The sequence below is a fragment of the Meles meles genome, chromosome 6 (assembly GCF_922984935.1).
Source record: "Meles meles chromosome 6, mMelMel3.1 paternal haplotype, whole genome shotgun sequence".
Taxonomy (NCBI): domain Eukaryota; kingdom Metazoa; phylum Chordata; class Mammalia; order Carnivora; family Mustelidae; genus Meles; species Meles meles.
The window spans coordinates 65,073,548-65,100,043 of record NC_060071.1 but is presented as its reverse complement, the minus strand read 5'-3'; the positions used below and the strand labels follow the sequence as shown (position 1 = coordinate 65,100,043).

Here is a 26,496-nt window from a genome sequence, read left to right as displayed (position 1 = left end):
CTTTCTGTGCTCACAGCCTAGACAAATTCTTATCTTAGCTGCAGGCCTCAGGCACATCACTGTTACCCTGCGGCGGCACGCTTTCCTGGTGGGGCCAGGAGCTCTGAGTCTGCTTTCTTTACTGCTGCTTTCGAGTCCTTCTCTATTCTTAGTATTTCTATTTGCAGGAGGAAGGGGAGACTGTGGGGTCCTGGTCTTCTGACTTTCTAGTTCCCACACAGAGTGCTTGCCTTCCTGAGCTGTAGCAACACATTCCTAACCTCTCTCTCTCTCTCTTTCTCAGCATGGTATAGGAACGTGCTTTAAGGGTATGTGAGCAGGTGTGATTCTATGGAAGAAGTGTGTAGGTGGGTGAGAGGGTGTGCATTGTGATGTATGAGGGAGGGTGTGCATTTGTGCAAACTCTAAATGTGACTGACACTTTGTGGGTGGATGGGGAGAAAGTGTGTGTGTGTGTGTGTGTGTGTGTGTGTGTCACTGAAGGAGGCTGGCTGCCTGTGCAAATACATGCCTGCAAAATCTTCCTTCCTTTCATAAATGCATTGCTTCGAAGGGAACTAATCAAATCAACAGGAAAGGTATTTGACAAAATGCAGGAGCAGCTGTCCCAGGAGTTCCTGTCCTCAGAACAGAACCAGAGCCAGCTATGATCTACCCCATGGGAGTAAGAAGGGACCACAGGGGAGAGGAAGTGCCAGCAGCAGCCCCTTATTGTGGATGGAGCTGAGCTGGGCCCTGGCATCTCCCTTCTTGGGTGAAGTAAGTATCTGTCCACTCTGCCTTTTATGATCCAGTCCTGCCCAAGGGAGGCCAAGGATAGAGAGGAGACACAGACAAACCTGGAAAGATAAACCATCTGCCCAGGATACCCGGGTGGCACAGTCGATTAAGTGTCTAACTCTTAACTTCCAGTTCAGGTCATGATCTCAGGGTCCTGAGATCCAACCCCAAGCCCCATGGTGGCCTCAAGCTGGAGCTTCTTTGAGATTCTCTCTCCCTCTCCCTTTGCCTCTTCCCACCCCTTCTCTCTAAAACAAATAAACAAACACACAAACAAACAAAAAACCATCTGCCCATAGTAGCAGAATGCCCTGATGGCAATTTCCATCAGTATCGGAAGAAGCTCCTTTCGCTTTCCATTCAGGGAAGAGGAGGAATGGGCCAAGAGGGAAGCAAGGTGAGCCATGGGGTCAACGTAGTCTTGCTGCCCTGTGAGCAAGGATCCATTCTTTCTGAACTACTTACTGGTTCAAGAGGTGAGTTGGGACATGCCGCGTCCAGAATGGGCAGGCTGCAGACTGTGCTCTGCCTCCCCTTAGAGAAAGCAGGGAGGCCACTCCTTCAGGGCTTGGTGGCAAACTGCCTGGTGGTGTGATGGCAGGGGCGCTGGGGACGGCCCCTGTACCTGCCGAACACTGCTTACCTAAAATTCCTGAGTCCGAATCAGTGCAACGCCTTGCCCAAGTGAAGATGGAGTGGAAAGGTAAATCCCTAGGAAAGACAGAACTTCGATGTACAGTCACTAAGGGACTTTCAAATGCTCTGACTTTTTTCCCAGAAGCAAACCAAGGAGGCTGGAAGAGAACAATAAGTTTGGGGTTTCTGAAACAGCACATGGGTCTGAATACATGAAAGAAAAAAATTGTCCTCTTCAAAATTTCACCTAGGGATGGCCCTGAGGGCACTTGTCACCTGGCAAAGGAAACATATGTGTGAGTGTGAGTATATTTGTTTGAAGGTCTTATATCTAGCCGTCTGTGTTTCCTTTTTTGACCCTTTTTAACAGCCTGGCAAGTGATAGTTTTCCAGTTCTATTTTTTTTTAACTTTTTTTTTTTTTTTTAAGTAGGCTCCACGCTGAGTGTGGATCCCAACGTGGAGCTTGAACTCGAGACCCTGAGATCACGACCTGAACTGAGATCAAGACTTGGATGCTTAGTCGACTCAGCAGCCCCTAAAAAACTTTCTGTTATGAAATATTTTAAACAAACAGAAATAGAAAGTATAATGAATCATTCTGCTTCAATGATTATCTTAGCTAATTGTCTTCTTTGTTCCATTTCTTTTTATTTTATTTTATTTATTAATGCATGTGTGAGAGAGAGATAAAGACAGCGAGAGCACATACGGGAGAGTGAGAGGGAGAAGCAGACTGCTGAGCAGGGAGCCTGTTGTGGGACTCAGTTCCAGGACCCTGGGATCATGACCTGAGCCAAAGGCAGATGCTTAACCAACTGAGCCACCCAGACGCCCCTTCCTAGAGTTTTTAGGGGCACGTGCATACACACACACAAGAGGTGGGAGGGGCAGAAGAAGAGAAAGAGAATCTCAAGCAGGCTCCCATCCAGGCACGCTGGTTCATTAATTCTAACAAATGTATCCTGTTAATGTTAGATGTTAAAAACAGGGGAAATGGGGCACCTGGCTGGCTCAGTAGGTTGAGCATGTGATTCTTGTTCTTGGGGTCCTGAGTTCAAGCCCCACATCAGGCGTAGAGCTCATTTTAAAAAATGACAAGAGATAAATGGATAAAAAAGATGTGGTACACACACACACACAATGGAATACTATGCAGCCATCAAAAAACCCTCCAAAATCCTGCCATTTGCAACGACATGGATGGAACTAGAGGGTATTATGCTAAGTGAAATAAGTCAGTCAGAGAAAGACAATTACCACATGATCTCCCTGATGTGAGGAATTTGAGAAGCGGGGCAGGAGGTTTGGGAGGTAGGGAAGGAAAAAAAACAAGATGGGACCGGGGAGGAAGACAAACCATAAGAGACTCTTAATCTCACAAAATAAACTGAGGGTTGCTGAGGGATGGGAGGGGAGGGATAGGGTGGCTGAGTGATGGACATTGGGGAGGGCATGTGCTATGGTGAGTGCTGTGAATTTTGTAAGCCTGATGATTCACAGAACTGCACCACTGAAGCAAATAATACATTATATGTCAATAAAAATAAATAAATAATAAAAAAAATAAGGTGGGGGGGGGTTGCCTGACTGGTTCAGTCAGAAGAGTATGTGACTCTTGATCTCAGGGTTATGGGTTCAAGCCCCAATTTGGATGTAGACATTACTCAAATAAATAAACTTTTTTAAAAGATGGGAGGAAAGGCCAACCCTCTCAGGTCCCCTCCCTCTTTGGGAGCTTTGTACTCTATCATTCAATAAACTTTATTCCAAAAAAAAAAAAAAATGGTGCACCTGGGTGGTTCAGTCAGTTAAGCGTTTGCCTTTGGCTCAGGTCATGATCCCAGGGTTCTGGGATTGAATGGCATCTGCCTCCCTGCTCAGTGGGAGTCTGCTTCTCCCTCTGTCTCTCCCCTGCCCTCCCCCCAGCTTGTGCTCTCTCTCTCTCTCTCAAATAAATAAATAAAATCTTAAAAAAAAAAGGGGGGGGGGACACCTGGCTGGCTCAGTCAGTGGAGCTGGTGACTCTTGCTCTTAAGAGAGAGATTACTTAAAAATAAAATATTTAGGGGTGCTTAGGTGGCTCAGTCAGCTGAGCATCTAACTCATAATTTCGGCTCAGGTCATGATCTCTAGTGGTGGGATTGAGACCTGTGTCAGGCTCTGCTCTGGGTACGGGGCCTGCTTGGGATTTTCTCTCTCCTTTTCCCTCTACCCCTCCTCTCCCTCCACCCTTTATCAAAATAAATAAACAATCTTTTTAAGAAATGGGGAAACTATGTTTGGAGTAAATGGAAACTGTAATTTTCCTGTAAATCTAAAACAATTTTAGGGGCTCCTGGCAGGCTCAGTCAGTGGGGCAGGTAATTCTTGATCTTGAATTTGAGCCCCAGATGGGAGGACAGAGATTATATTAAAAAAATAAGTGAATAAAGGGGCACCTGAGTGATCAGTCACTTAAGCGTCTCCCTTCAGCTCAGGTCATGATCTCGGGGTCCTGGATCAAGCCCTGCATCAGGATCCCTGCTCAGAGAGGAGTCTGCTTCTCCCTCTCCCTCCTTCAGCTCCTCCCCCTGGCTTATGCGCTCTCTCTCTCTCTCTCTCTCTCAAATAAGTTAATTAAATCCTAAAAATAAATGGAGCACCTGGGTGGCTCAGTGGGTTAAGCCTCTGCCTTCGGCTCAGGTCATGATCCCATCATCATGGGATCGAGCCCCATATCAGGCTCCCTGTGTGGCGGGAAGCCTGCTTCTCCCTCTCTCACTCCCCCTGTTTGTATTCCCTCTCTCGCTGTGTCTCCCTCTGTCAAATAAATAAATTAAAAAAAAATTCCTAAAAATAAATAAATAAACTCTTCAAACTATTCCTTTTTCTTTCTTTCTTTCTTTTTTTTTTTTTTTTTTGTCAGAGACAGAGGTAGAACGTGAGAGCATGAACAGGGGGAGCAGCAGGCAGAGGGAGAAGCAGGTTCCTCACTGAGAAAGGAGCCTGATGTTAGGACTCAATCCCAGGACCCTGGGATCATGACCTGAGCCAAAGGGAGATGAATAACTACTGAGCCACCCAAGCATCCCTTAAAACTATTATAAAATAAAGTTTATTTTTCAAAAAACCCACATCCATAACCAATAATTTTTTTAATCCTTAATATAAAACCCAATTTGTGTTTAGTTTTCCCTAACAGTCTCAAAAAAAATCGTCTTACATTAGGCTTATTTGAATCAAGATCCAAACAAGGACCATATATTTAATTGATATAGTCTAATGTGTTTGTAAACCTGTAAAAGGTCCGCTTCTCTCTGGGACATGAAATTTATAGAAGACACTGGGTCATTTGTAGAATTTTCCACAATTTGGGTTTGGTTAACTGTATCCTTGTGTTATCGTTTAACATGTTCCTCTACCACACATATTTCCTATAGACTAATAGTTAGAGCTAGATCCTTCACTAGATTCAAGTTCAATTTCTGGCAGGAAGGTTTACTTGGGAAATGTTTTATAACTTCCAGTTTCATCGGATCAGGAGCACATTATGTCCACTAGTCTCACTTTTAGTGATATTCATAAATTGGCAACCTGATCCATCATATATAAAATCCTCATCAACCTTTTACCTAATAGTTTTATCAGTCATTGATGATCATTGCCTGGAGCAATTATTTTATTAGTGGTTGCAAACAATGATTTTCTACTATCATTCTTCCAGGATTTCTAGCTCCAGCTCCCCTCCCTTACTCCCCATAACTTCTGACCAGGTCCAGTACTATTTTGGACCCCAAGGATGGCTAAAACCTAGTAGCTGAAATTTACTGCTGCAGAGACCATGAGAACTAAAGAAGGAGGCTATAGAATACCTGGAAACTTAGGAATGCAAATTCTTGGGTGCCTGGGTGGTTCAGTGGGTTAAGCCTCTCTCTGCCTTCGGCTCAGGTCATAATCCCAGGGTCCTGGGATCCAGCCCCCGGATCAGGCTCTCTGCTCAGCAGGGAGCCTGTTTCCTTATCTCTCTCTGCCTGCCTCTCTGCCTACTTGTGATCTCTCTCTCTGTCAAATAAATAAATAAATTCTTAAAAAAAAAAATCCAAATTCTTGGATCCTGTCCAAGACCTACTGAATCAGAAACTCTTTTTTTTTTTTTAAAGATTTTATTTATTTATTTGACAGAGAGAGATCACAAGTAGGCAGAGAGGCAGGCAGAGAGAGTGAGAGGGAAGCAGGTTCCCTGCCGAGCAGAGAGCCCGATGCGGGACTCGATCCCAGGACCCTGAGATCATGACCTGAGCCGAAGGCAGCGGCTTAAACCACTGAGCCACCCAGGCACCCTGAATCAGAAACTCTTAAGGGTGAGGCCCAGTAGTCTGTTTTTAATAAGCCCCCAAGGTGATTCTCATGCCTGCTAAAGTTTGAGAACAAATGGACTAACACTGGCTGCACTAAGATGGTCTTCAGTCAAGCAATGATTTACTAGGATCCTAAATTCAAGGCAATATGCTGGGTGCTGATTCCTATTGATGCCAAAAAGAAGGCCTGGTGCCCCCAAGGATCCCATAATCTATTCAAGAGAACAACACATATACTTATGAAAGGTGACCCAGCAAGAGTTGATAACTGGCAATGCATTTCGAACAAGCCAGCAAGTGGTATGGTGGAAGATTCCAAGGAAAGTTCAGTGAATAGGCCTGGTTGGCAGAGATTTTAGGGTTCACTCCAGCTAGGCCTTAAAGGAAGGTAAAGACTATGGGGGTAGGAGGTGGGAGAGAAGAAAGGGAGAATTTCCAAGAAGAGACACTTGAATGAACAAAGGTGAGTTGCTCACGAAGGGGATCACCCCGTGGGCAATTCACCACCGCCATTCCTACAAGAGTTTCTTCAGTAAGCCTCGCTTTTCCTTTTACATGTTTACCTTCTTGCTCACCCATAAACGCAGTGGGGAGGTTACCTTGGTGTGCGGTTTCTGGGTGCTGCCCACGAGCTTAGGTCCTGGGTTTAGGATGGGATTGTCCGGGCTGGTGAGTGCAGAGGGATGTCTGAAGTACACTTTGCCTCTGTCACGGGTGTCATATGTGCAAAAGGGCTTGTGACTGCCGTACATCCAAAGGATGAGTGTTTTCAGTGTCAGCAGAGAGCCTACGTGGTGGGATATGGCCGGGACAGCCCAGTATCTTGGCGCTCAAGGGTTCCGAGTGCAGGGGCGCGTGGCTGGCTCATTCGTAAGAGCATGCGGCTCTCCATCACCGGGTGGAGCTAGGGTCCCACATAGAATGGATGTCGAGATCACTTAACCAAATAAACTTTTTTTTAAAGGGGGTGTGTGTGTGTCCTAGCACCAAGCCGGCAAACCCCAGAGGGGGTGGAGCCAGACCAGCCAGAGGCGTGCCTAGGGTGCGAGGCGGAAGCTCGAATCTGGCGGCGGCGGAAGCGCCGCCCTTGCGGGGCAAGATGGCGGCGCCCAGGTGGTCTTAGAGTAAGTAAGGGGCGACGCTGGAGGGACGGACTTCAGAGTTCCCCGGCTGAGGGCTGGCTACAGGGTATCCGGTTCCTTTGTGGGAGCCTCCCCGAGTGTCTTTGCTCTACATTGGAGTGGCCGCGGCCTCTTTGGTGTGGAGATCCCGGCCACGGCCCTCCATCCTCAGGCTGCATAAACTTGAGACTAGGTGATTTCTCTGTTGATGCGGGTGGTCCAGAAATGTCGGCGACCGCAGACCCCTAGGGGCAGGTGTCGGACCCGACAGTGTACAAGTCTCGTACTTCTTTGGTGAAATTTATTCCTAAGTGTTTTGCTCTTTTTGATGCGGTTGTAAATGACATTGTTTTTTAAATTTCATTTTTTGATTGTTCATTTTGCTGGTGTATAGGAATACAGATGATTTTTATATGTTGATCTTTTATATCCCAAGGGTTGGTGGGTTGTTTGGTTGGTTGATTTAATAATTTGAACACCTTTAGGCCAGGTATAGTCTCTCTAGTTTGATACAGAATCATTATTCCCTATCTGCCTGGCTCCTGATGTTATTTTTCTTAGACTCCCTACAGTTGTTCCTGAGACTTTTTATCATCCACAGATTGTAAACAATCTTCACTTGGCAGTAAATATTATTAGGCTGATGACATCAAGGAGGGCTAAACAGGGAGGGGGTGGCAATAAGGTATGAATGAGAAAGAATGAGTTGATGTGAACCTAAGAAGTGTCTTTTCTGATGCACAGTAAAGAGAGTCAGGGTTCAGTTGCAGAGGGCCCATCAACTCTGTTGTTTGTAGGGTTGAATGAGAGGCAATCCCCACACCAAAGCAGTGCTGGAAAGAATTGCAGGAGAGCAGCAGCTGGAGTGTCGAGAGATGCTGTCGAGACCAAAGCCAGGGGAGTCGGAGGTGGACCTGCTGCGCTTCCAGAGTCAGTTTCTTGCAACTGGTGCAGCTCCAGCAGTACAACTGGTGAAGAAAGGAAGTAGGGGAGGTGGCAACACTAACCTGGACCAGCCTCTGCTGCAAGACAGTCGGGATGTGGTGACACTGGACAGTGAGTGGCTGTGGATGTGAGGCTGAGAAGGAGAGAGGGTGTGGTCTCAGGGTCCTCTCCCTGTTCCTGATGTGGCTGGATTTTTTCCCATCATTTCAGACACTGCATAACCTCTGTTGCTGCAGCCCCATTTTACATACGAAGAAACTGAAGTTCACAGAGGTTAAATATCTTGCCCAGGGTGACACAGCTTGAGCCAGGACTCCACAGCAGCTGCCTTTCTTTCTTTGGTTTCCTCCTGCCCTCAGTCTCTTCCTGGGAAAGAATGACTGTCCTCACATCTGGGGTTATTTTCTTTCTCAGATCTCCCAGATTCGCCCCCAGCTTTGGTCCCTGCTCCCCCGAAGAGAGCTAGACCCAGCCCCAGCTGCCCTCTGCCTGAACATGAGGACCCTGAAGAGAGGCTGAACAGGCATGATCAGCACATCACTGCCGTCTTGACTAAGATTATTGTGCGTCTCACCCTGGTTGAGTGGGATGAGGCATCCTGGGGCAGTGAGGATATTGGGTGGGTGTGGTGAGCCGTATGAGTAGAGGGTGATTCAGAAAGGTGGGATTTTATCCCCCTGCAGTCAGTTTGGGGCTGCTTTAGAATCACTGTACCCAAAGAAGCAAGGTGCATTCACAACTCCCCAGAGAGATTCTGAGTCATACAGAATTGGGGCTAGTGGGATAGTGTCCAGCCTGGGGAAATCTCAGTATCTTCACTACATTGTGCTTTGTTGCTGCAGGAACGAGATACAAGTTCGGTGGCAGTGAGCCTGCCTGTGCCCAGTGATGTTGCTTTCCCTCCTGTGTTTCATCGCTCACAGGAGAGACAGGTGGGCAAGGTGCTTAGGTGGTATTTAGGAGACACTAGGTGGGCCTCATAGTACCTCTTCTTCAGGCAGATAATCTGAATAATGATAAGCAGTTTCTCTTGTTAAGGCAGCACCATGCTAAGTGCTTTATATACATTACTTAATCCTCATAACAACCCAGTAAGGTAGGTAACATCATCCCCATTTTTCAGATGAGGACACTGAAACCCTGAAAAGATAAGTAACTTGTCCAACACCACATATCTAATAGGTAGAGGAACCAGAAATCCGACCCAATTTTGACAGACTTCAAGACCTGTCCTCCTGTAGAGCCCTTTTTCTGAGGACTAGGGTTGTGATCCTTGGAGACTAAGCAAGTCGTTTTATCGCTTTGTTCCAGTGGCCTTGGTGTAAAGAGGTTGAGAAGAAAAGGGGGTAGTGAGCCATCAGTCTCCTGAGTTTTCTTCTTGCCCCATAGGGGAAGTCTGCAACATCTGGTAAGAGAAGCATCTTTGCCCAAGAAATTGCAGCAAAGAGAGCGTCTGAAACCAGTGTCCCACCAGTTAGAGAAGTGTCTACCCCGGATCCACCAGATGGTAAACTGGGTTTGAAGAAACTTGGGCTTGGCCTTTTTGTAATACATAATCATAGAGTCACCTTAGGGTATAAGTCTACCTTGTGTCAAATATGAAGGCGTATTTAGATGGCATTTGAGCCACTAAAGAGAAAGCTGTCTGTTATCCCCACTTAGAGTATTGAGTACCAGTGGCTTGGGTCTACATCCGGATCTTAAGTGCAGGGGAAATGCAGGCCATTATTCGACCCTAGACGAAAGGAAGGAGACAGAGGTATTTGTCAGAGACTGTAAAATAAAGATGTAGGCTGGAATTCCTTTAATGATTTAATTAGCAAACGAGCTGGGGGCAGGCTTCTGGAGGCAGATGGCTACCTGGAGAAGAAAAGAGTCAGAAGTAGGATGTTTCTTAGGGAAATATCCCTCAGAAAGGGGAAAAATGAGTGGAGAGGTCTCCACCCAATCCAGCCTGTGTTTGTCTTACTGGGGGGTGGGAGGGTGGGTAAAGGGATGTCTCTGCTCTGTGCCTGGGAAATCTCTGGGGTCTCCAGGACTAATGGGGTTAGGGAGGAGGGCCAGAAGGCCCGGCTGGGGCAAAGCAGTGAAACTGATGATACACTTGTTCCAGGTGCTGCTTCCTGTGAGGCACTCACACCTCGGGAGCAGGGCTCCCAGCTTCCCTGGGGTAGTCGTGGCTTCCAGGGTCCCCATCTGGTCACCGGGAAGGGGCTTGGGAGCAAGAATGCTGAGCAGGAAGCCCAGACCATCCATGAAGAGAATATAGCAAAACTGCATGCCATGGCCCCTGAGGAGATCCTGCGGGAGCAGCAGCGGTTGCTGGCTCAGCTCGGTATGGCACGCTGGGCTTCCTGCCGGGCTGGGTCTCTGAAGGGACCACCACTCACTGATGAAGGCCTGCTGAGAGGGCCAGACCTTTTGCTGGGTACCTGAATGCATTATTTCATTCTGTCCTCAAATAAGTCCTGGAAGGTAGGTAGTATACTAGTTTCATTTACTTAGGAAAAAAACCCGAGCCTCAAAACTTGAAGAAATTCTCCCCTGGTCACATGACTGGTAAGGAGCACAGATGAGATGTAAACCCGGGTGTCTCGGGTCTGACAGGCCCTGCTCTGAACCACTATATTGTGTATGCTGTACTACTCTAGGATATGTATGCTGTGTGATAGCTGCACCCTCTCTAGTACAGCTGTGACATGTTCATAGGACGCCCTACCTTCCTGGTTTCTGTTTGCCCCCACAGTACCACTGAGTGGGGCTTGTCCCGAATTGTATACTTAGTGACTTCATAGAACATACATAGATTTGGTTCCAGTAAATATTTGTGTGTAAATAAGCTGAAAGCGAGAGAAATGGTTCCCTGAAATGCTTTCTCTTGGGCCCTAGTCAGCATTCATTCATTTATTCCACAGCAACTTCCCTTGGGCCTCTGACCTGGGGCCAAGCACAGGGGTGGGCAGGAACCTGGGTGGGCCAGAGGACCGACAAGAATGGACAGAAGGGTGGGTGGGTAGGTCCTAGTGACAGGTGTGGATCATTGAGATCCCAGGAGAACCCAGGGGGCTCAGGCCAGGTGTGGGAAGGGGCTTGTCCTGGCCTTGGCACCGGCAGACAGGCAGTGTCCAGCAGGTTTCGGGTCTACAGGAGCCTGGGGAGGATCTGTCACCACTCACTCTCCCATCCTTTCCTCTAGATCCCAGCTTGGTCACCTTCCTGAGGTCTCCCAGCCGCACCCATGAGCAAGCAGGAGAGAAGACCACAGAGGAGCAGAGGCCAGGAGGACACTCTGTTGAGTTCACTGGAGAGGAACCCATTGTGCCAACTTCTGCAAGTGAGCCCAGGCAGGAAGATGATCTGGATCCAGGACCCCCAGGTTTGGACAAAAGGGGACATCTTTAGGGGAATAAAAGTAGAGGCAAGTATCCCTTCTTCTAGGCCTGGCAGATGGGAAAAGAGAATCTTCTCTGTCCTTGGACATCTAACATTAATCTTCATTATTGTCTGGAAATCAGTCTTTATTTGCTGATGTGTATGTTCTTCCTGCCTGTGCTTCCTGTTTTCTTGTCCTGTTACTGCTCCTTCTCTCCCTCCCCCAGTAAGTGGCAGCAGGATGTGACGGCTGAAACCTCCCCCAGCAGATCATCTCCACCCACCTTTATGGGAGCCACCCCAGCTCCGGCTTTGTCCACCCCACGGTTTTCTGCCTCTGCTGTCCGTGCTCAGGGGGGAGATGGCAGGGCTGGGGCAATGGGAGAAGAGGCTGACGCAGGTCTTACGAACATGCCAGACCTAAAGCAGAGAGGCCAATGGGAGCACTCATTTCCCAGGACCTGGATTATTTTATTAGTGATTAACGAAAGAAGAAATTAGATTATGAAAGCCAGGAAGCTCCTGCCACTCAGTGAGCTCCAGGCCAGCTGAGCAGGTCAGGTGAGGGTTGGGGGAGAAAAAGGAGGGTTTCCCGGATATGTGTTTCTGTATCTTGCCCCGCAGAAGCAGGGTCGCTGCCCCTCAATGCCCCACTCCCCTGCTTCTTTAGAAGGTCAGTACTAGGGGCGCCTGGGTGGCTCAGTGGATTAAAGCCTCTGCCTTCGGCTCAGGTCATGATCCCAGGGTCCTGGGATTGAGCCTTGCATAGGGCTCTCTACTCAGCAGGAAGCCTGCTTCCTTTTCTCTCTCTGCCTGCCTCTCTGCCTACCTGTGATCTCTGTCAAATAAATGAATTTTTTTTTTAAAGATTTTATTTATTTATTTGACAGAGAGAGATCACAAGTAGGCAGAGAGGCAGTCAGAGAGAGTGAGAGGGAAGCAGGCTCCCTGCTGAGCAGAGAGCCCGATGTGGGACTCGATCCCAGGACCCTGAGATCATGATCTGAGCCGAAGGCAGCGGCTTAAACCACTGAGCCACCCAGGCGCCCCCAAATAAATGAATTTAAAAAAAAAAAAAAAAAAGGTCAGTACTAGGCAGTGGAGAACTGTTTTCCTTGATAATTGTGGTCCTCACTTCCTCCTTTGCTCCCTCTCTCTCCTTTACCTCCTCCTCTTTCTCTTGCCTCTCCCAATAAGTACTTGGGGTCAGCAAAGGGTAGAGCCCAGGCCTGGGTGTGTTGTGCCATATCTGAGATATTTGCCCAATTCCCAGGAGTTCCAGCCCCTGGGCTGTGCCACTTAACTCTAGTTAAAGGCAGTGGCTGCCAGACCCTTGGGCAGAGGTAGGTGTGGCAGCTACGGGGTAATGGCTGGGACCCCATGGGATCAGTGAGCTGAGCTCCTTAGGGAATATCGCTCCACTTCCATCTTCCTAGCTCTGGCCCTGCCTGTGACCCCCCACAAAGAGTGGGTGCACATGGACACCGTGGAGCTGGAGAAGCTGCACTGGACCCAGGATCTGCCTCCGCTCCGAAAGAAGCAGACGCAGGAGGTGAGGAGGGCCCGCTGGCCTACGAGGCAGGGAGCGGGCTGGGAGTGGCCATGGAAGCCCTACACACTGGGACCACATCACTTGTTCTCTCCCCCATGCTCTTGCACCCAAACTCAGGCCCTTTTCCAAATCCCTGGAGCTTGAGGAGCATGTCTCCTTTGCACTCCTCCTCCTCTCCCATCACCCTACCTGTCCCCTGGTGCCAAGGGAGTCCCGTTTCCACTCAGGGGTAGAGTCAGGACTGGAGGCCTGGGATGAAAGGTGAGGAGTGGGTGTAGGGAATTTGCTGTGTCCCCAACCTACAGTCTTCTTTCTCTTCCCATTAGAGGATGCAAGCCCGATTTAATCTTCAGGGAGAGCTCCTGGCTCCCGACGTGGACCTGCCCACCCATCTGGGGCTGCACCACCATGGAGAAGAGGCAGAGGTGAGGCATGGGCCCAGGGAGGACTAGGCAGCTCTCAGCAAGTGCCTTTATCCGCCATATGGAAGAGGACCTCTGGTCAGTTGCCTTGGGCCTTCTCTGTAGCCTGTTCCATTTCATGGCCTTGCTGTCCGTAGGTTCTTAAGCTCAAAATGTTTCTCCTCTTCCCTTCACATTCCAGTCTTGCCTGAACTTGCCAGTTTTATGTCTGTCAGCTCCCCTGGTGCTTTCTACAGAAGAGGCTTGCTCCCTCTTATCTGTTCAGTGGCCATGTCTCCCCATCCAGCCCTCACGGGGCTGCCATACTGATTCTCTCTGGGCCAGCCCAGGCCACACCTTGCCTTGGAAAGTTTCCTGGCTCCCTTGTGCCCACGGAATATTCTTGGCTTGTGAGCCTGGCGAGGCAGCCCTTCGACAGTGTCTCCCTGCTGACCCTCTAGCTCTGCCTTCTCACTCCCGCCTCACCGCTGTTGTGCTCTCTCCCCCGCATACAGGGTATGCTCGGGGACCTCCGGGCTCAGGGCTCCAGGCAATGGAAGCTCCCTCTACCCACTGAGACCACACCACTTTTCCACATCCCCCCCTGTTTTTTTTTTAAGATTTTATTCATTCATTTGGCAGACAGATCACAAGTAGGCAGAGAGGCAGGCAGAGAGAGAGAGGAGGAAGCTGGCTCCCCACTGAGCAGAGAGTCCGATTCGGGGCTCGATCCCAGGACTCTGGGATCATAACCTGAGCCGAAGGCAGAGGCTTTAACCCCCTGAGCCACCCGGGTGCCCCCACATTCCCCCTTTCTCTCTCTCCTATTCTCTTGTTGCAAGTTAAACACAGATTGCTGCATTTCTCCCTGTCTGCTTTATACCGTGGTTACTTAGGTGCAAATCTTACCTTCTTTACCAGTTTGAGGATCATGGAGAGAAGAGGCAAGAGATAACCACTTACTTAACTTTGTCTTTCCCTTGACAACTAACGCAGTGCCTGGGAATATAAGGGTTTCTGTTTATTGGTTGGGGGTTGCTGCCCCATGGGTTGGCTTCTTCTGACATCTTGTCCCTGCCCCAGAGAGCAGGGTACTCCCTGCAGGAGCTCTTCCACCTGACGCGCAGCCAGGTGTCCCAGCAGAGAGCATTAGCACTGCACGTGTTGGCCCAGGTCATCGGCAGGGTGAGTGGACTGCCCGCCCGGTCCTGCCTGCCCCCATGCCTCGCCCCCCACCCCGACCTCAGACTTCCCTACCTCCTTTTCGTTTGACCCCAGGAGCCCATATAGCAGCTCTCCCTGGGGCAGAGTGGGAATGGGATAAACCCAGGGTCATCGGTGGGCAAGTGTAGGGCTTGGGACAAAGACTCTATAACTTCAGGATCTTCAGCCAGGTTTTCCCCTGCCCCCCCAGGCCCAGGCTGGTGAGTTCAGGGACCGGCTAGTGGGCAGTGTCCTGCGCCTCCTTTTGGATGCTGGTTTCCTCTTCCTGCTGCGCTTCTCCCTGGATGACAGAGTGGATGGGGTCATTGCAGCTGCCGTCCAGGCTCTTCGGGCTTTGCTGGTGGCTCCTGGAGATGAGGTACACAGGGATAGACACAGAGCTTAGAGGCATCAGGGTCCCTACCCCCTGCTCCTGCACATACCCTCACTGCAAAGGCTTTGCCCAGCAAAGCAGAGAAGGGGATGGCAGCGGCACCGTCTTCTCCTACGAGCCCCTACACCCAGCAGCCTTGTCTTTCTGTTCTTAGTGCGAGTCTTCTGCTGACTACTCCTAGGCCCTTTTGGGGCCTGATTCCTTCCTCTTCTTCCCATCCCCTTCTCTTCCCTATGGCAGGAGCTCCTTGACAGCACCTTCTCCTGGTACCGTGGCGCTTTGGTGTTCCCTCTGATGCCCAGCCAGGAAGACGAGGATAATGAGGATGAAGATGAAGAGAAAGTAAAAAGTAAGAGCCCTGAGCAAGGAAACCGGCCTCCATCTGACCTGGCTCGACACGATGTCATCAAGGTAAAGATGCTGGGCAGCTGCACCTGTCCCCCAACTTTGAGGGCGAGCACATCTTTTAGGGATTGAGGGTGGTGCAGAAAGAGAGAATCCGAGCAGGCTCCATGACCAGAGGAGAGCCCAACATGGGGCTCAATCCCACAACCCTGAGTTCATGACCTGAAGTCAAGAGTTGGACACTCAACAGACTGCTCCACATCAGTGCCCCCACAGGGCAAGCACATCTTGGGCAAGAACGGTCATCGGGGCTTGGGGCCCAGCTGTGTGTGGCACTGGGTTTATCTCTGATCACCAGGGGCTTCTGGCTACCAACCTGCTGCCTCGGCTGCGCTACTTGCTAGAGGTCACCTGCCCAGCACCTTCTGTGGTCCTTGACATCCTAGCTGTGCTCATCCGTCTGGCCCGGCATTCCCTGGAGTCAGCCACAAGGGTGAGAAAGAGGAGAGGAAATGGGGAATGGGCAAAGAGCCTAGCTGGGCCTGGGCCTGACCCTCAGCCTCCCTGCCTCCCTTTTCTTCCTGTTCTCCACAGGTCCTAGAGTGCCCTCGGCTAATAGAGACCATCGTTCGGGAGTTCCTGCCCACCAGCTGGTCCCCTGTGGGAGCAGGGCCTGCCCCCAGCCTACACAGAGTGCCCTGTGCCGCTGCTATGAAACTGCTTCGTGTCCTGGCCTCGGCTGGTAGGAACATCGCTGCCCGACTGGTGAGCAGGACGAAGGTCCAGAGATGAGGAGCTAATGACAGGGCTGGGCTGGGGGCTAAGCATGGCCCCTGGGCTCTGGGTAACTGGCTCATGCCATCTTCTTCTTAACCTCTGATCCAGTTGCTCTGAAATGCAACAGGAACCACCAGCCGGAAACCTAGTCACTTGGAGTCTGGTGTATTCTCTAGGCCCACTGTACTTTTGTTACCTAAAGGGCTTCCTCTTCCCTGACCAGGAGAGCCACGTAGAGATGGGCAGCCATCACCCATAGCCAAGTCGCCCTAGAAAAGGTGTCTAGCAAGTGCTTGCTAGAAAGAAGGAGGGGAGGGAGGGATGGCTGAGGTAGTTTCATCCTGGCCCAAAGCGAAGACCCCGTGGCACAAGAGGGGCCTGGAACAGGGCTGAATTGAGCCCATCGCCATAGCAAGAGAACCTGAGGCCGCTTGGGCCCGCAGCTGAATGGGATGCCAGACTCTGCCCTCTCGCCCTCAGCTGAGCAGCTTTGATCTCCGGAGCCGCCTGAGCCGCTTTCTAGCAGAGGCTCCCCAGGAAATGGCCTTGCCCCCAGAGGAAGCTGAGGCTCTTAGCAGCGAGGCCTTCCGTCTGTGGGCTGTGGCTGCCTCCTACGGCCAAGGTGCTGACCTTTACAGGTGAGGAGAGATGGGAGGAGACTCCCTTGTAGACCCCTCCAGTTAGGCCCTCGGGCCTAATCTGATGGCCCAGCCTTGCTCAATGAGTCCAGCTCAGAGGGATGCTGAGAATGAGGAGGGGATTCTGGGAGGAACAAAGGAAGCCTGGGGGCCAGGACTAGCCAGGGGGCAGTAGAACAAAGCTGAGGTAACCACATTCTGTGCACGACAGCCTCAGTAGCTTGGTGAAATCCGATTTAAATCCCCTGTTGGGAGGAAGCCTGGAAAGTCTACCTCCTTCCCTTCAGCCCCCAGCCTGCCTTCCCTCTGAAGCCTTCCATGAGTATCCAGCTCTGGGGCCTCTCCCTCTGGAACCACCTTAACCAGCTTGCAGATCCCTGGGGGAGCACCCTGCCTGTGTCTCCTGTTTTCCCGTGCAGGGTCTTCATACACTGACGGACGGTTACTGTTCTCTCCCAGGGAGCTGTACCCAGTGCTGATGCGGGCCCTGCAGGACATGCCAGAGGAGCTCAGCACACAGACCCCTCGGCCCTTGTCCATGCAGCGGATAGCATCCTTGCTCACTCTCCTTGCCCAGCTGACCTTGGCCGCCAGCAGCACCACCCCTGAACCCAGCAGGTGGGTTATAGATAGCTCTGAGCTCCAGAATGGGGAGAAGCACTCCTCCAGAGGGAGAGGGTGGATAGAGCTTATGGGGGCCTCGAGGCATCCAGACCTTCAATGTGACCCCTTTTGGCACTCCTGTAGTGACAGTGCAGGGGCCAGTGTGTCGGCCACCCCTTCCTCGATCACTTGGACACAGGTGTCGGGGCTCCAGCCTCTTGTGGAGCTCTGTCTAAGACAGACCTTGAAGTTGCTGCCCAGACCTGAGATGTGGCAGGCCCTGGGCCCAGTGCCCACTGCCTGCCTGCTCTTCCTGGATGCACACTACCAGGCCTGGAGCCAGCAGGTGAGTGTGGCCTGCCCACCTTCCTCTGTGTCCTGCATGCCTGCCTCTGTCTTTACACACCACCCTCTATCTCGTTCTCTGTTTCCACCTCTCCACCCCTACTTCCCCATTCCGCTTTCTCCTGTTCTCCATGTTTTTCCTCCCACCTTTCTTCCTTTTTCCCCCTCCACATCCGTTGGAGCTGCAAAGGAGCTGTGGTGGTGGGGATCAGAGACCCCAAGCAACAGCTCTGTCTCCCTGGAGGAAGACAGTGGGTGTTGGGACAACCTCAGGGTCTTTTCTCTCCAGAGGGTCAGAAGGCAGAAGCCTCCAAACACTTGACTCTTGCGCTCTTAGAGTAATGGGCTTAGCCTGGGGACCCAGGGTCTAGGAGAATGGGTGTCTTGGGCTCTTAGCTCAGTGAGCTCCTTGGTCCCCCAGCCAAGCCTATGCCCAGGGGATTGGCTACAGGATATGGAGCGCCTGTCAGAGAGCCTGCTGTTACCCTTGCTGCGCACACCCACTCTGGGCAGCCTGTGGGATTCTCTTGGGTATGTACTGTGTGTGGGGGTGGAGATTGGGAAGTGGGGGCAGGGGGGAGGAATAGGTACTTTTGGGTATGTACTGTGGCAGGGGTGTGGTTGGGAAGTGGGAGCAGCGGGGAGGAGGCAGCTTCTCTCCCTGTGGGACTCCTGGGTCTAGCTCCCTCATCCATCCCAAATAGAACCTCTCAGCCAGAGGAAACCTGACTCCCTAGCGGGCAGCACTTGAGGGCTCTGAGGAGTGTGGGTACCGGTCCATATAGCCAGGTTCCTGCTGGCCTTGGTGGCAGACCAAGCAGCTCTTTTCTGGCCTGGCACGCATCAGGCCAGAGCCCCCCTCAGCTCCTTCATTCTGCCTCCAGGAGCTGCTCCCCTCTCTGCAACCCGCAGTTCTGTGTTCGGGCCCCTGAAGCTCTCCCCAGCCTCGTGTCACTGAGCAGCACAGGAGGCCGCCCCTCTCTCAGTTTGGCTGGCTCAGCCTCACCGTTCCCATTCCTCACTGCCCTTCTCTGTCTTTTCAACACCTTGGCCCGGATCCACAAGGGGCTGTGTGACCAGGTGAGACCTAGGCTCCTGCTTCGGGGTTAGGCAGGGGCGGTGAGGGGCATGGAGTGGCTATACAGGAAGAGTCAGAACAAAAGGTACCACTGGGGGAAGGGAGGTCTCTCCTGCCAGCCCCCATTTCTGTGAGTTTGTCTGGGGAGGGGGCAGCCACCTGAGAAACCCCAGGAAAGATCAAAGTTCCCTTCAGAACTGACAAGTTTGCTTTCCTTCAGCTGGCTGCCATATTGGCCACCCCGGGACTCCAGAACTACTTCCTCCAGTGTTTGGCTCCCATGGCCGCCCCACACCTCACGCCCTTCTCTACGTGGGCCTTGCGCCACGAGTACCACCTGCAGTACCTGGCACTCATCCTGGCGCAGAAAGCGGTAGGTACAGCCCAATCCCCCGTACCGCTGTCCTTCTCCCCACCTCCCATTAACCACCACCCCTCCCCACCTTCTTTGGAGCCTATGCTGCTTCTGGCAGTCCATGCACACCCTCCTCTGCTCTAGACATGCCTAGGATCTGGGCAGCTATCCTCTGTGCACGTGTCCTCACATCGCTCTGTTCTGTCCCTCTCACACCCCGCTTCTCTGTTCGTAGGCAACAGTCCGGCCAGATCTGGCCATCAACGCCGCCCTCCATCACAGTATGGTCTTGGCCCTACTGAGCCGACTGCTGCCCGGAAGTGAGCACCTTGCCCATGAGCTCCTCCTGAGCTGTGTATTCCGTCTGGAGTTCCTCCCGTGAGTCCAGGCTTGGTGACATCAACTCGGCCCTTTGAGAGGCTGCTGTGGGAGTTGATAAAGCAGCCCTGAATACGGAGCCAGGGGCCCTGGGTTTAATCCCCTTTCTTCCATGGATTGTGCTCTCCGTGTCAGAGCTTCTGTTTCTCATCAGTAAAGTGGGATGAAGATACCCACGCTAGAGAATTACAGTGAGATTCCCATATGACCGCTCAGCTAAGAAGTGGCGTATAAACGATCTGTACACACGTAACAACTAATGGGGACCGAGTGCTTACTCTATACCTGGCCACTTCTTAAGTACTTCTGTTGTGTTTTCCCTGTACTGTGAGATAGGTATTGTTATCCCCATTTTACTGTGAGGAAACTGAGGCACAGAGAAGCCCCGTTAGCCTGTCCCTAGGCAGCAGACTCTGATGCCCACCCTCTTAACTACTACATAGAAAGTGATTAGGGAACAGAGAAGAACAGGATTGACCTGGAACCTCTGGGAAGCCCTGGAGAGCTGGCGTGGTGTCCAGAGCACTGTGGTTCAAGCAGTCACTTTGGGCTTTTGGGTTCTGTTGTAGGGAAAGAGCATCAGGGGGCCTGGAGGCAGCCGACTTCTCTGACCAACTGTCCTTAGGGAGCAGCAAGGACTCAGGGTGTGGGCGAGGCACTCTGCTGGCTCAGGCCTGCCAGGACCTCCCCAGCATCCGCAGCTGCTACCTGACCCACTGCTCACTGCCCCGAGCCAGCCTGCTAGCCTCGCAGGCCTCATACCGAGGGGAGCTACAGCGAGTCCCTGGCCTGCTGCTCCCTGTGCCGAAGGAGCCACTGCTTCCCACCGACTGGCCTTTCCTGCCACTGATCCACCTCTACCACCAGGCCACAGACACTGCCCCGGGGCTCCCTCCTGCTGACACTATAGGCACGGCTCTGCGGGCTCTGCAGTGGGTGCTGGTCCTGGAGAGCTGGCGCCCTCAGGCCCTCTGGGCCGTGCCTCCCGCCGCCCGCCTGGCACGGCTCATGTGTGTGTTCCTCGTGGACAGTGAACTATTCCGGGAGACCCCAGTACAACATCTGGTGGCCGCGCTCCTGGCCCGGCTCTGCCAGCCTCAAGTTCTGCTGGACCTCAAGCTGGATTGCCCACTTCCCGGCCTGGCGTCTTTCCCTGACCTCTATGCCAGCTTCCTGGAGCACTTTGAGGCTGTCTCTTATGGGGACCACCTCTTTGGAGCCCTGGTTCTCCTTCCCCTGCAGCGCCGGTTCAGCGTCACTCTGCGCCTTGCCCTCTTTGGGGAGCATGTGGGAGCTTTGCGAGCTCTGGGCCTGCCTCTGACTCAGGTACTTTCTCAGGCCAGCAGAACCTGTTGCGGCCTTCCTGTACTGGGCCTGGGAGGGAGTCCTGAGCAGTGGAGATTTGGTGGTCCTCAGGTTCCTTACCTTCTGGGGGATTTTGATGAGATTAACAAAATCATGGAAAGGCTTTAACAGGGTATCTGGCATATAGGGTATATTGGTTATTATTTGCAAGCCACAACTCATTACTCAGTGCTACAATCTAGATGAGAGACATAGTAAAACCTAACAGGGTTCTAAGTTATTCACATTTTAGATGTTAGGTCAGGATTCAGGAAAGCAAAAGATCAAAGTGGGCTTCCCATAAGGAGAAAGCTTTGGGAAAGAAGCAGGGATTGACTTGGGTAGTGAAGGATGGGTAGAATTTTATGTTGGGGATAAGGACAGTATATCCCTAATGGAACACCATCAGCAAAAGCTCAGAGGCAGGAAAGAATATAACAGGGTGGGAAGGAGAAGGAGCCAGATTTCAGTTTAGGAACTTGTTGGGAACAAGCCTAATAAAGTCTTAGCCTCAAAAATCAGGCTAAATGGTTAAACTTATATAAGCTGTAGAGAGTTAACTTTCTTAAGGTTTGGGGCCTTTTTTTTTCTTTATAACTTATTCCGGGAAACTTAAAATATAAATATTTTAATAAATACATTTAACATGTATATAAAATAAGTATTTTATATAAAGAACTAAAGAGAAAACTTTAAAAAAAATTTTTAAGATTTTTATTTATTTGAGAGAGAGATTACAAGGAGGCAGAGAGGCAGGCAGAGAGAGAGGAGGAAGCAGGCTCCCTGCTGAGCAGAGAGCCCGATGTGGGGCTCAATCCCAGGACCCTGGGATCACGACCTGAGCCGAAGGCAGAGGCTCAACCCACTGAGCCACCCAAGCGCCCCGAAAACTTAAAATATTTTTAAGAATTAAAAAAAACAGGGGCACCTGGGTGGCACAGTGGGTTAAAGCCTCTGCCTTCAGCTCAGGTCATGATCCTGGGGTCCTGGGATCGAGCCCTGAATCAGGTCATGATCCCAGGGTCCTGGAATCAAGCCCGGCATCGGGCTCTCTGCTCAGCAGGGAGCCTGCTTCCCTTCCTCTCTCTGCCTGCCTCTCTGCCTACTTGTGATCTGTCAAATAAATAATAAAAATAAAATCTTAAAAAAAATTTTAAAAAGACCCACATTGGGCTCCCTGCTCAGCGGGGAATCTGCTTCTCCTTCTGCGCTTCCCAGCAACAGTGGTTTTCTAATTTTTTGCTATTTGAAGTAACACTATGATAAACACCACTGGATATAAACTTTATCTCTTTCTCTCATAATGTCTTTTTTTTTTTTTTTTTTTTTTAAGATTTTATTTATTTATTTGTCAGAGCACAAGCAGGGGGAGCCAGAGAGGAAGAAGCAGACTCCCCACTGAGCAAGGAGTAAGGAGCCTGATGCGGGACTTGATCCCAGGACCCTAGGATCATGACCTGAGCTGAAGGCAGACACTTAACCAACTGAGCCATCCAGGCATCCCTCCTTTTGAGATTTTATTCTTTAAAATAGTCTCTTCACCCAATGTAGGGCTCGAACTCACAACTCCAAGATCAAGCGTTGCATGCTGTACCGAGTGAACCACCCAGGTGCCCTTCTTATAATCATTTCTGCACGGAATTGAGAGTGATTTTTTTTTAGAGAGTTACTGGTCCAAAGAAAAGGAACTTCAGAAAGGTTTCATAATATAATTGAGCAGTTGAATGTGACATTTTGAAAGTTTAATTTTAAGTGGATTAAACAAGTAATGGTAGGCAGTAGAAATTTACTACTGCTTCCCAATTTCCCAGTTTTCCCTGCTTTCCAGCTTTTTAGTCTTTAACCTCAGTTCTTATGCTAGACAGGAATGGATGTCCGTCCAGGACCTTATCTCTGCCTCACAATTTGGCTCAGGTGACCATCAGGCTTCCACCCTGTTGTCCCGCGATACACATTTCCACCCTCAGCATGTCTCATTCCCCCTGTCACAGCTGCCTGTGTCCTTGGAGTGCTATACAGAGCCTCCCGAAGACAACCTGGCCCTCCTTCAGCTCTACTTCCGGGCTCTGGTTACCGGTGCCCTCTGTCCACGTTGGTGCCCTGTGCTCTATGCTGTGGCCGTGGCCCATGTCAACAGCTTCATCTTCTCCCAGGACCCCAAGAGCTCAGTAAGTTACATCCCCATCACCAGAGGGTGGAAGAAAGACTCCGACTGAGCTGCCTCCGGGTCAGCTGGGGAGGAAATGAGGGTTGGATGAGGGCAGAGCTGGGTGTCAGCCCTGGGCCCAGTGCCATCTCTCCCTCCCTGTTCTGCCTCTAGGAGGAGGTCAAGGCTGCCCGCAGAAGCCTGCTGCAGAAAACTTGGCTGCTGGCAGATGAGGTAGGACGGGGCACATCCTGGATGGGGGAAAATAGTAGGTCTTGGGGGACAGAGATCTCAATAGGATCTCAGTAGCTACTTCATAAAATTTCTTCCCTTTTTGCAGGGTCTCCGGCAGCATCTTCTCCACTATAAGCTCCCTAATTCTGCCCTCCCAGAAGGCTTTGAGCTCTATCCCCAGTTACCCCCTCTGCGTCAGCAGTACCTCCAGCGACTGACCTCAGGGATGCTCCAAAATGGGGTATCCGAGGCCTAGTACAGTTGCTACAGATGGAGACTTGGATACATTCTCCTGGGGTTCACCAACACGTGCCTGGCCAGACAAAAGGATTTTGTGTCCTTATGGGTGCACAAGAGACGAAGGAACAGAAGGCTTTTCTTCCTGGGAGCAGGCCACTGGAGCTTTTTTGGAGCAGGGTGAACCCTACCATTATACACTGATGTGTAAAGCTCAGGATCTGGGGCTTCTGAGGGTCTGTACTGGGAGTGAAGGGTGACTTAACTATTTAACCCTCTTTGGGGGACAAGGAAAACTATGGACATCTCTCCTTCCCCTGCCCCAGACCAGGATATATGAATGCTGTAGATGTGTACTGAAATTAAAAATTTTTATATTCTAGGAATCTGATTTGGACTAATTTCAGACATCGTAGTTCAGGATTGGTATGGAGGGATGGACTGTCCCAGGGGAGGAGCAGGACTTCTGTGAGAGATGGGGAAGTAAAAACTAAGTCCACATCTGGCACAACTAAAATGTGGGTCCCAGTTCTGGAGGCAAGCCAGACCAGAGCAATGTTCTTAGGAAGGGGTACTACCTTTTTTTTTTTTTTTTTTAATTTGACAGACACAGCAAGAGGGAACACAAGCAGGGGGGAATGGGAGGGAGAAGCAGGCAGGCACCCTACTGAGCAGGGAGCCCGATGTGGGGCTTGATCCCAGAACCCTGGGATCATGACCTGAGCCAAAGGCAGACGCCCAATGACTAAGCTATCCAGGTGTCCCAGGAAGCGGTACTTCTTAAAGGACTCTCGGCAGTCCATTTGGAGTATAAGCATCCTTAGTGAGGTCAGCATCTTATCTCCATATGGTCCATTAACTGCTACCCTGAGATATGAAGAAAGCAAAAACCAGATTGTGCAATAGTTTGTCTTAATCGCTGTGGCTGCTGTAACAGAACACCATAGACTGAATGCCTTATAAACAACAGAAGCTCATTTCTAACATTTCTGGAGGCTGGGAAGTCCAAAATCAAGGTGCCGGCACAGCTGGTCTCCAGTGAGGGCCCACTTCCCGGTTCGTGGACAGTGCTCACATGGTGGAAGGGACATGGGAGTCCTCTGCAGCTTCTTTAATAAAGACACTAACCCTGTTCTACCCATGAGGGTGGCACCCTTATGACCCAATCACTTTGTAGAGGCCTTGCCTCCAGATACCCTCACACTGGGTATTAGAGTTCAACAATACTTGGTTGTTGAACTTGGTTGGGGGAGAGGGGAGTCGACACTGTAGCGCTGTCCTGCAACTCCCCCTCCATTGTGGACTTCAGTGGTGCCAGGGAAGGAAGAGCTGGGAAGGAGAGAATCACCATGAACTCTGGTTCATTGGTTCATCTCTTTTGGTACAGTTTTTCGGTTCTTTGTCTAAATTCTAACACTTAAGCTTTCTTACGATGTCATTTTCTATGTGGGATCCCCCGTGTTTACAGGTCATCGGAGTGAGTGCAGTGTGCCCCATCAGTAGGTAGAGAGAACCACTTCCCATAAACAGAGCTGCTGGACACAGAATAATACAGTAGGTTTTATAAGCAACTACTGCATCTGCACATTAGTCCCCAAACCCATGTGACAAAAATCGCGGGAAGAATGTGTTAAAACACACTGCCCAGCCCTTCACCGGTGTTTCTGATTCCGTGGATCTAGGGTGAAACCCAAGAATTTGCATCTCTAACATTTCCAGGTGGTGCTGATGGGGCTATCTAAGCCCAAACACTTGGAGAACCACTGGCTTAGCAGAACGTTACCAAGTAAATTCTGGGACCTCACAGTGGGATACCCACGGAGTTCAATAGAGCATGGGTCCTACAGTGCTTTCAGAATCACTGTAGTATCTTAGCACTATAGTCTTAGACAACCAAGTAGCTAACCACATCACTTCTTTTTTTCCCAGTGCTTTGGATATAGGCCTCAGCCTTTAAAATTAGTATTTCGGACAAAAAATTAAGGAAGACACAAAACCACCTGAAGGCTGAGGACCTTCACAGTTATAGGGTCCCTTGTGGTTTACAGAGCAATTCCCCTTCATAGGATTTTATAGGTGGGGAAATGGTCTCAGAACAGTGCAACCTGTGGACCATCATTACTGATGAGAAATGCTAGTACTAGTGCTTAGATCTTTGAGATGAGGATCCAGGCTTTTACCCCATCACAGTAAGAAATTGTGCAAAGGGGTCTCAGATGGTTAAGCATGCCTTTGGCTCAGGTCATGATCCCAGGGTCCTAGGATTGAGCAAGCCCCACATCGGGCTCCCTGCTCAGCGGAGAGCCTGCTTTGCCCTCTCCCTCTGCTGCTCCCTCCTGCTCATGCTCTCTCACTCTGTCAAATAAATAAAATCTTTAAAAAAAAAATGTGCAAAGGGTTCAGACAGTGGAGTTGTATGAGGTGAACCTAAAGACTCATGTTTCTGAGGGTTTGAGGGTTTCTGGAGGTTCAGCCTTTCAGTCACAAAGGTACCGAAAAGACACAAACAATGGCAAGTAATGATGCCTTACTTGGGGCAGTTTAAAAGAGCACTTGCTGGGGCGCCTGGGTGGCTCAGTCAGTTAAGCTGAAGTGTCTGCCTTCAGCTCAGGTCATGATCCCAGAGCCCTGGGATCGACCCCAGCACCCCAGCATCTGGCTCCTTGCTCATCACAGATTCTGCTCCCCCCCCCCGCCCTTCCTCCCTGCTTATGTTCTCTCTCCTTCTCTCAAATAAATAAAATCGTAAAAAAAAAACCAGAGCACTTCCTATGTGTTATTACACACGACCACACCCCACCACCAATGAAACACTCATCCCGGTGCTATAAGAGGCGGTCAGGCGGAAGTGACACGGTCTGAGTCCACAGCCCTAGCTGTGGCAGACTGAACAAGCCATGGACTGCTCGGGGTCACGGCTGTTGTGGCTTGAAGCAGCAGCTAAGTAACTCCTGTCAGTCAAGGAAACATCTGGGTAGAGGCATCTTCGGAGGCTTGGGAACAGCAGTTGAGAAGACTGGGTCCTAGTGGCTCCACCAGAGGCCTGGAGCCCTCAAGTCCAGTGCTTCTGGGTCAGTGCTGCTGGTGAGTGGGCCCAGAAGCACGCTGTGGGCCTGATTCAAGGTTCCCCATCACGCAGCGTGGGAAGGAAGGACAGGCCCTAGGGTCTCAGGAGCACCTGGGGGTGAGACCACCTAGCTAGGTCGAGAAAAGGTTGGGGAGCCTGCAAGACCAAACTCGGTGCAGCCCCCAGGTCATTCACTGGGAAGGACT

The 26,496-nt window shown here is 50.8% G+C and overlaps 1 protein-coding gene across 1 annotated transcript; it reads left to right on the top strand.

The window, feature by feature from the left end:
- Nucleotides 1–6,813: 6,813 nt before the first annotated feature.
- Nucleotides 6,814–23,821, top strand: RPAP1 (RNA polymerase II associated protein 1). The gene is made up of 25 exons (XM_046009595.1): nt 6,814–6,879; nt 7,674–7,932; nt 8,236–8,384; nt 8,664–8,753; nt 9,211–9,328; nt 9,935–10,156; nt 11,018–11,197; nt 12,630–12,745; nt 13,072–13,170; nt 14,230–14,331; nt 14,561–14,728; nt 14,984–15,154; nt 15,447–15,581; nt 15,683–15,853; nt 16,346–16,503; nt 16,963–17,121; nt 17,251–17,452; nt 17,873–17,982; nt 18,336–18,531; nt 18,750–18,902; nt 19,120–19,262; nt 19,832–20,588; nt 22,598–22,774; nt 22,927–22,986; nt 23,093–23,821. Exons 2-25 carry the CDS (start codon nt 7,680–7,682, stop codon nt 23,240–23,242), a joined length of 4,239 nt encoding a protein of 1,412 aa, XP_045865551.1. The 5' UTR covers nt 6,814–6,879; nt 7,674–7,679; the 3' UTR covers nt 23,243–23,821.
- Nucleotides 23,822–26,496: the final 2,675 nt, after the last annotated feature.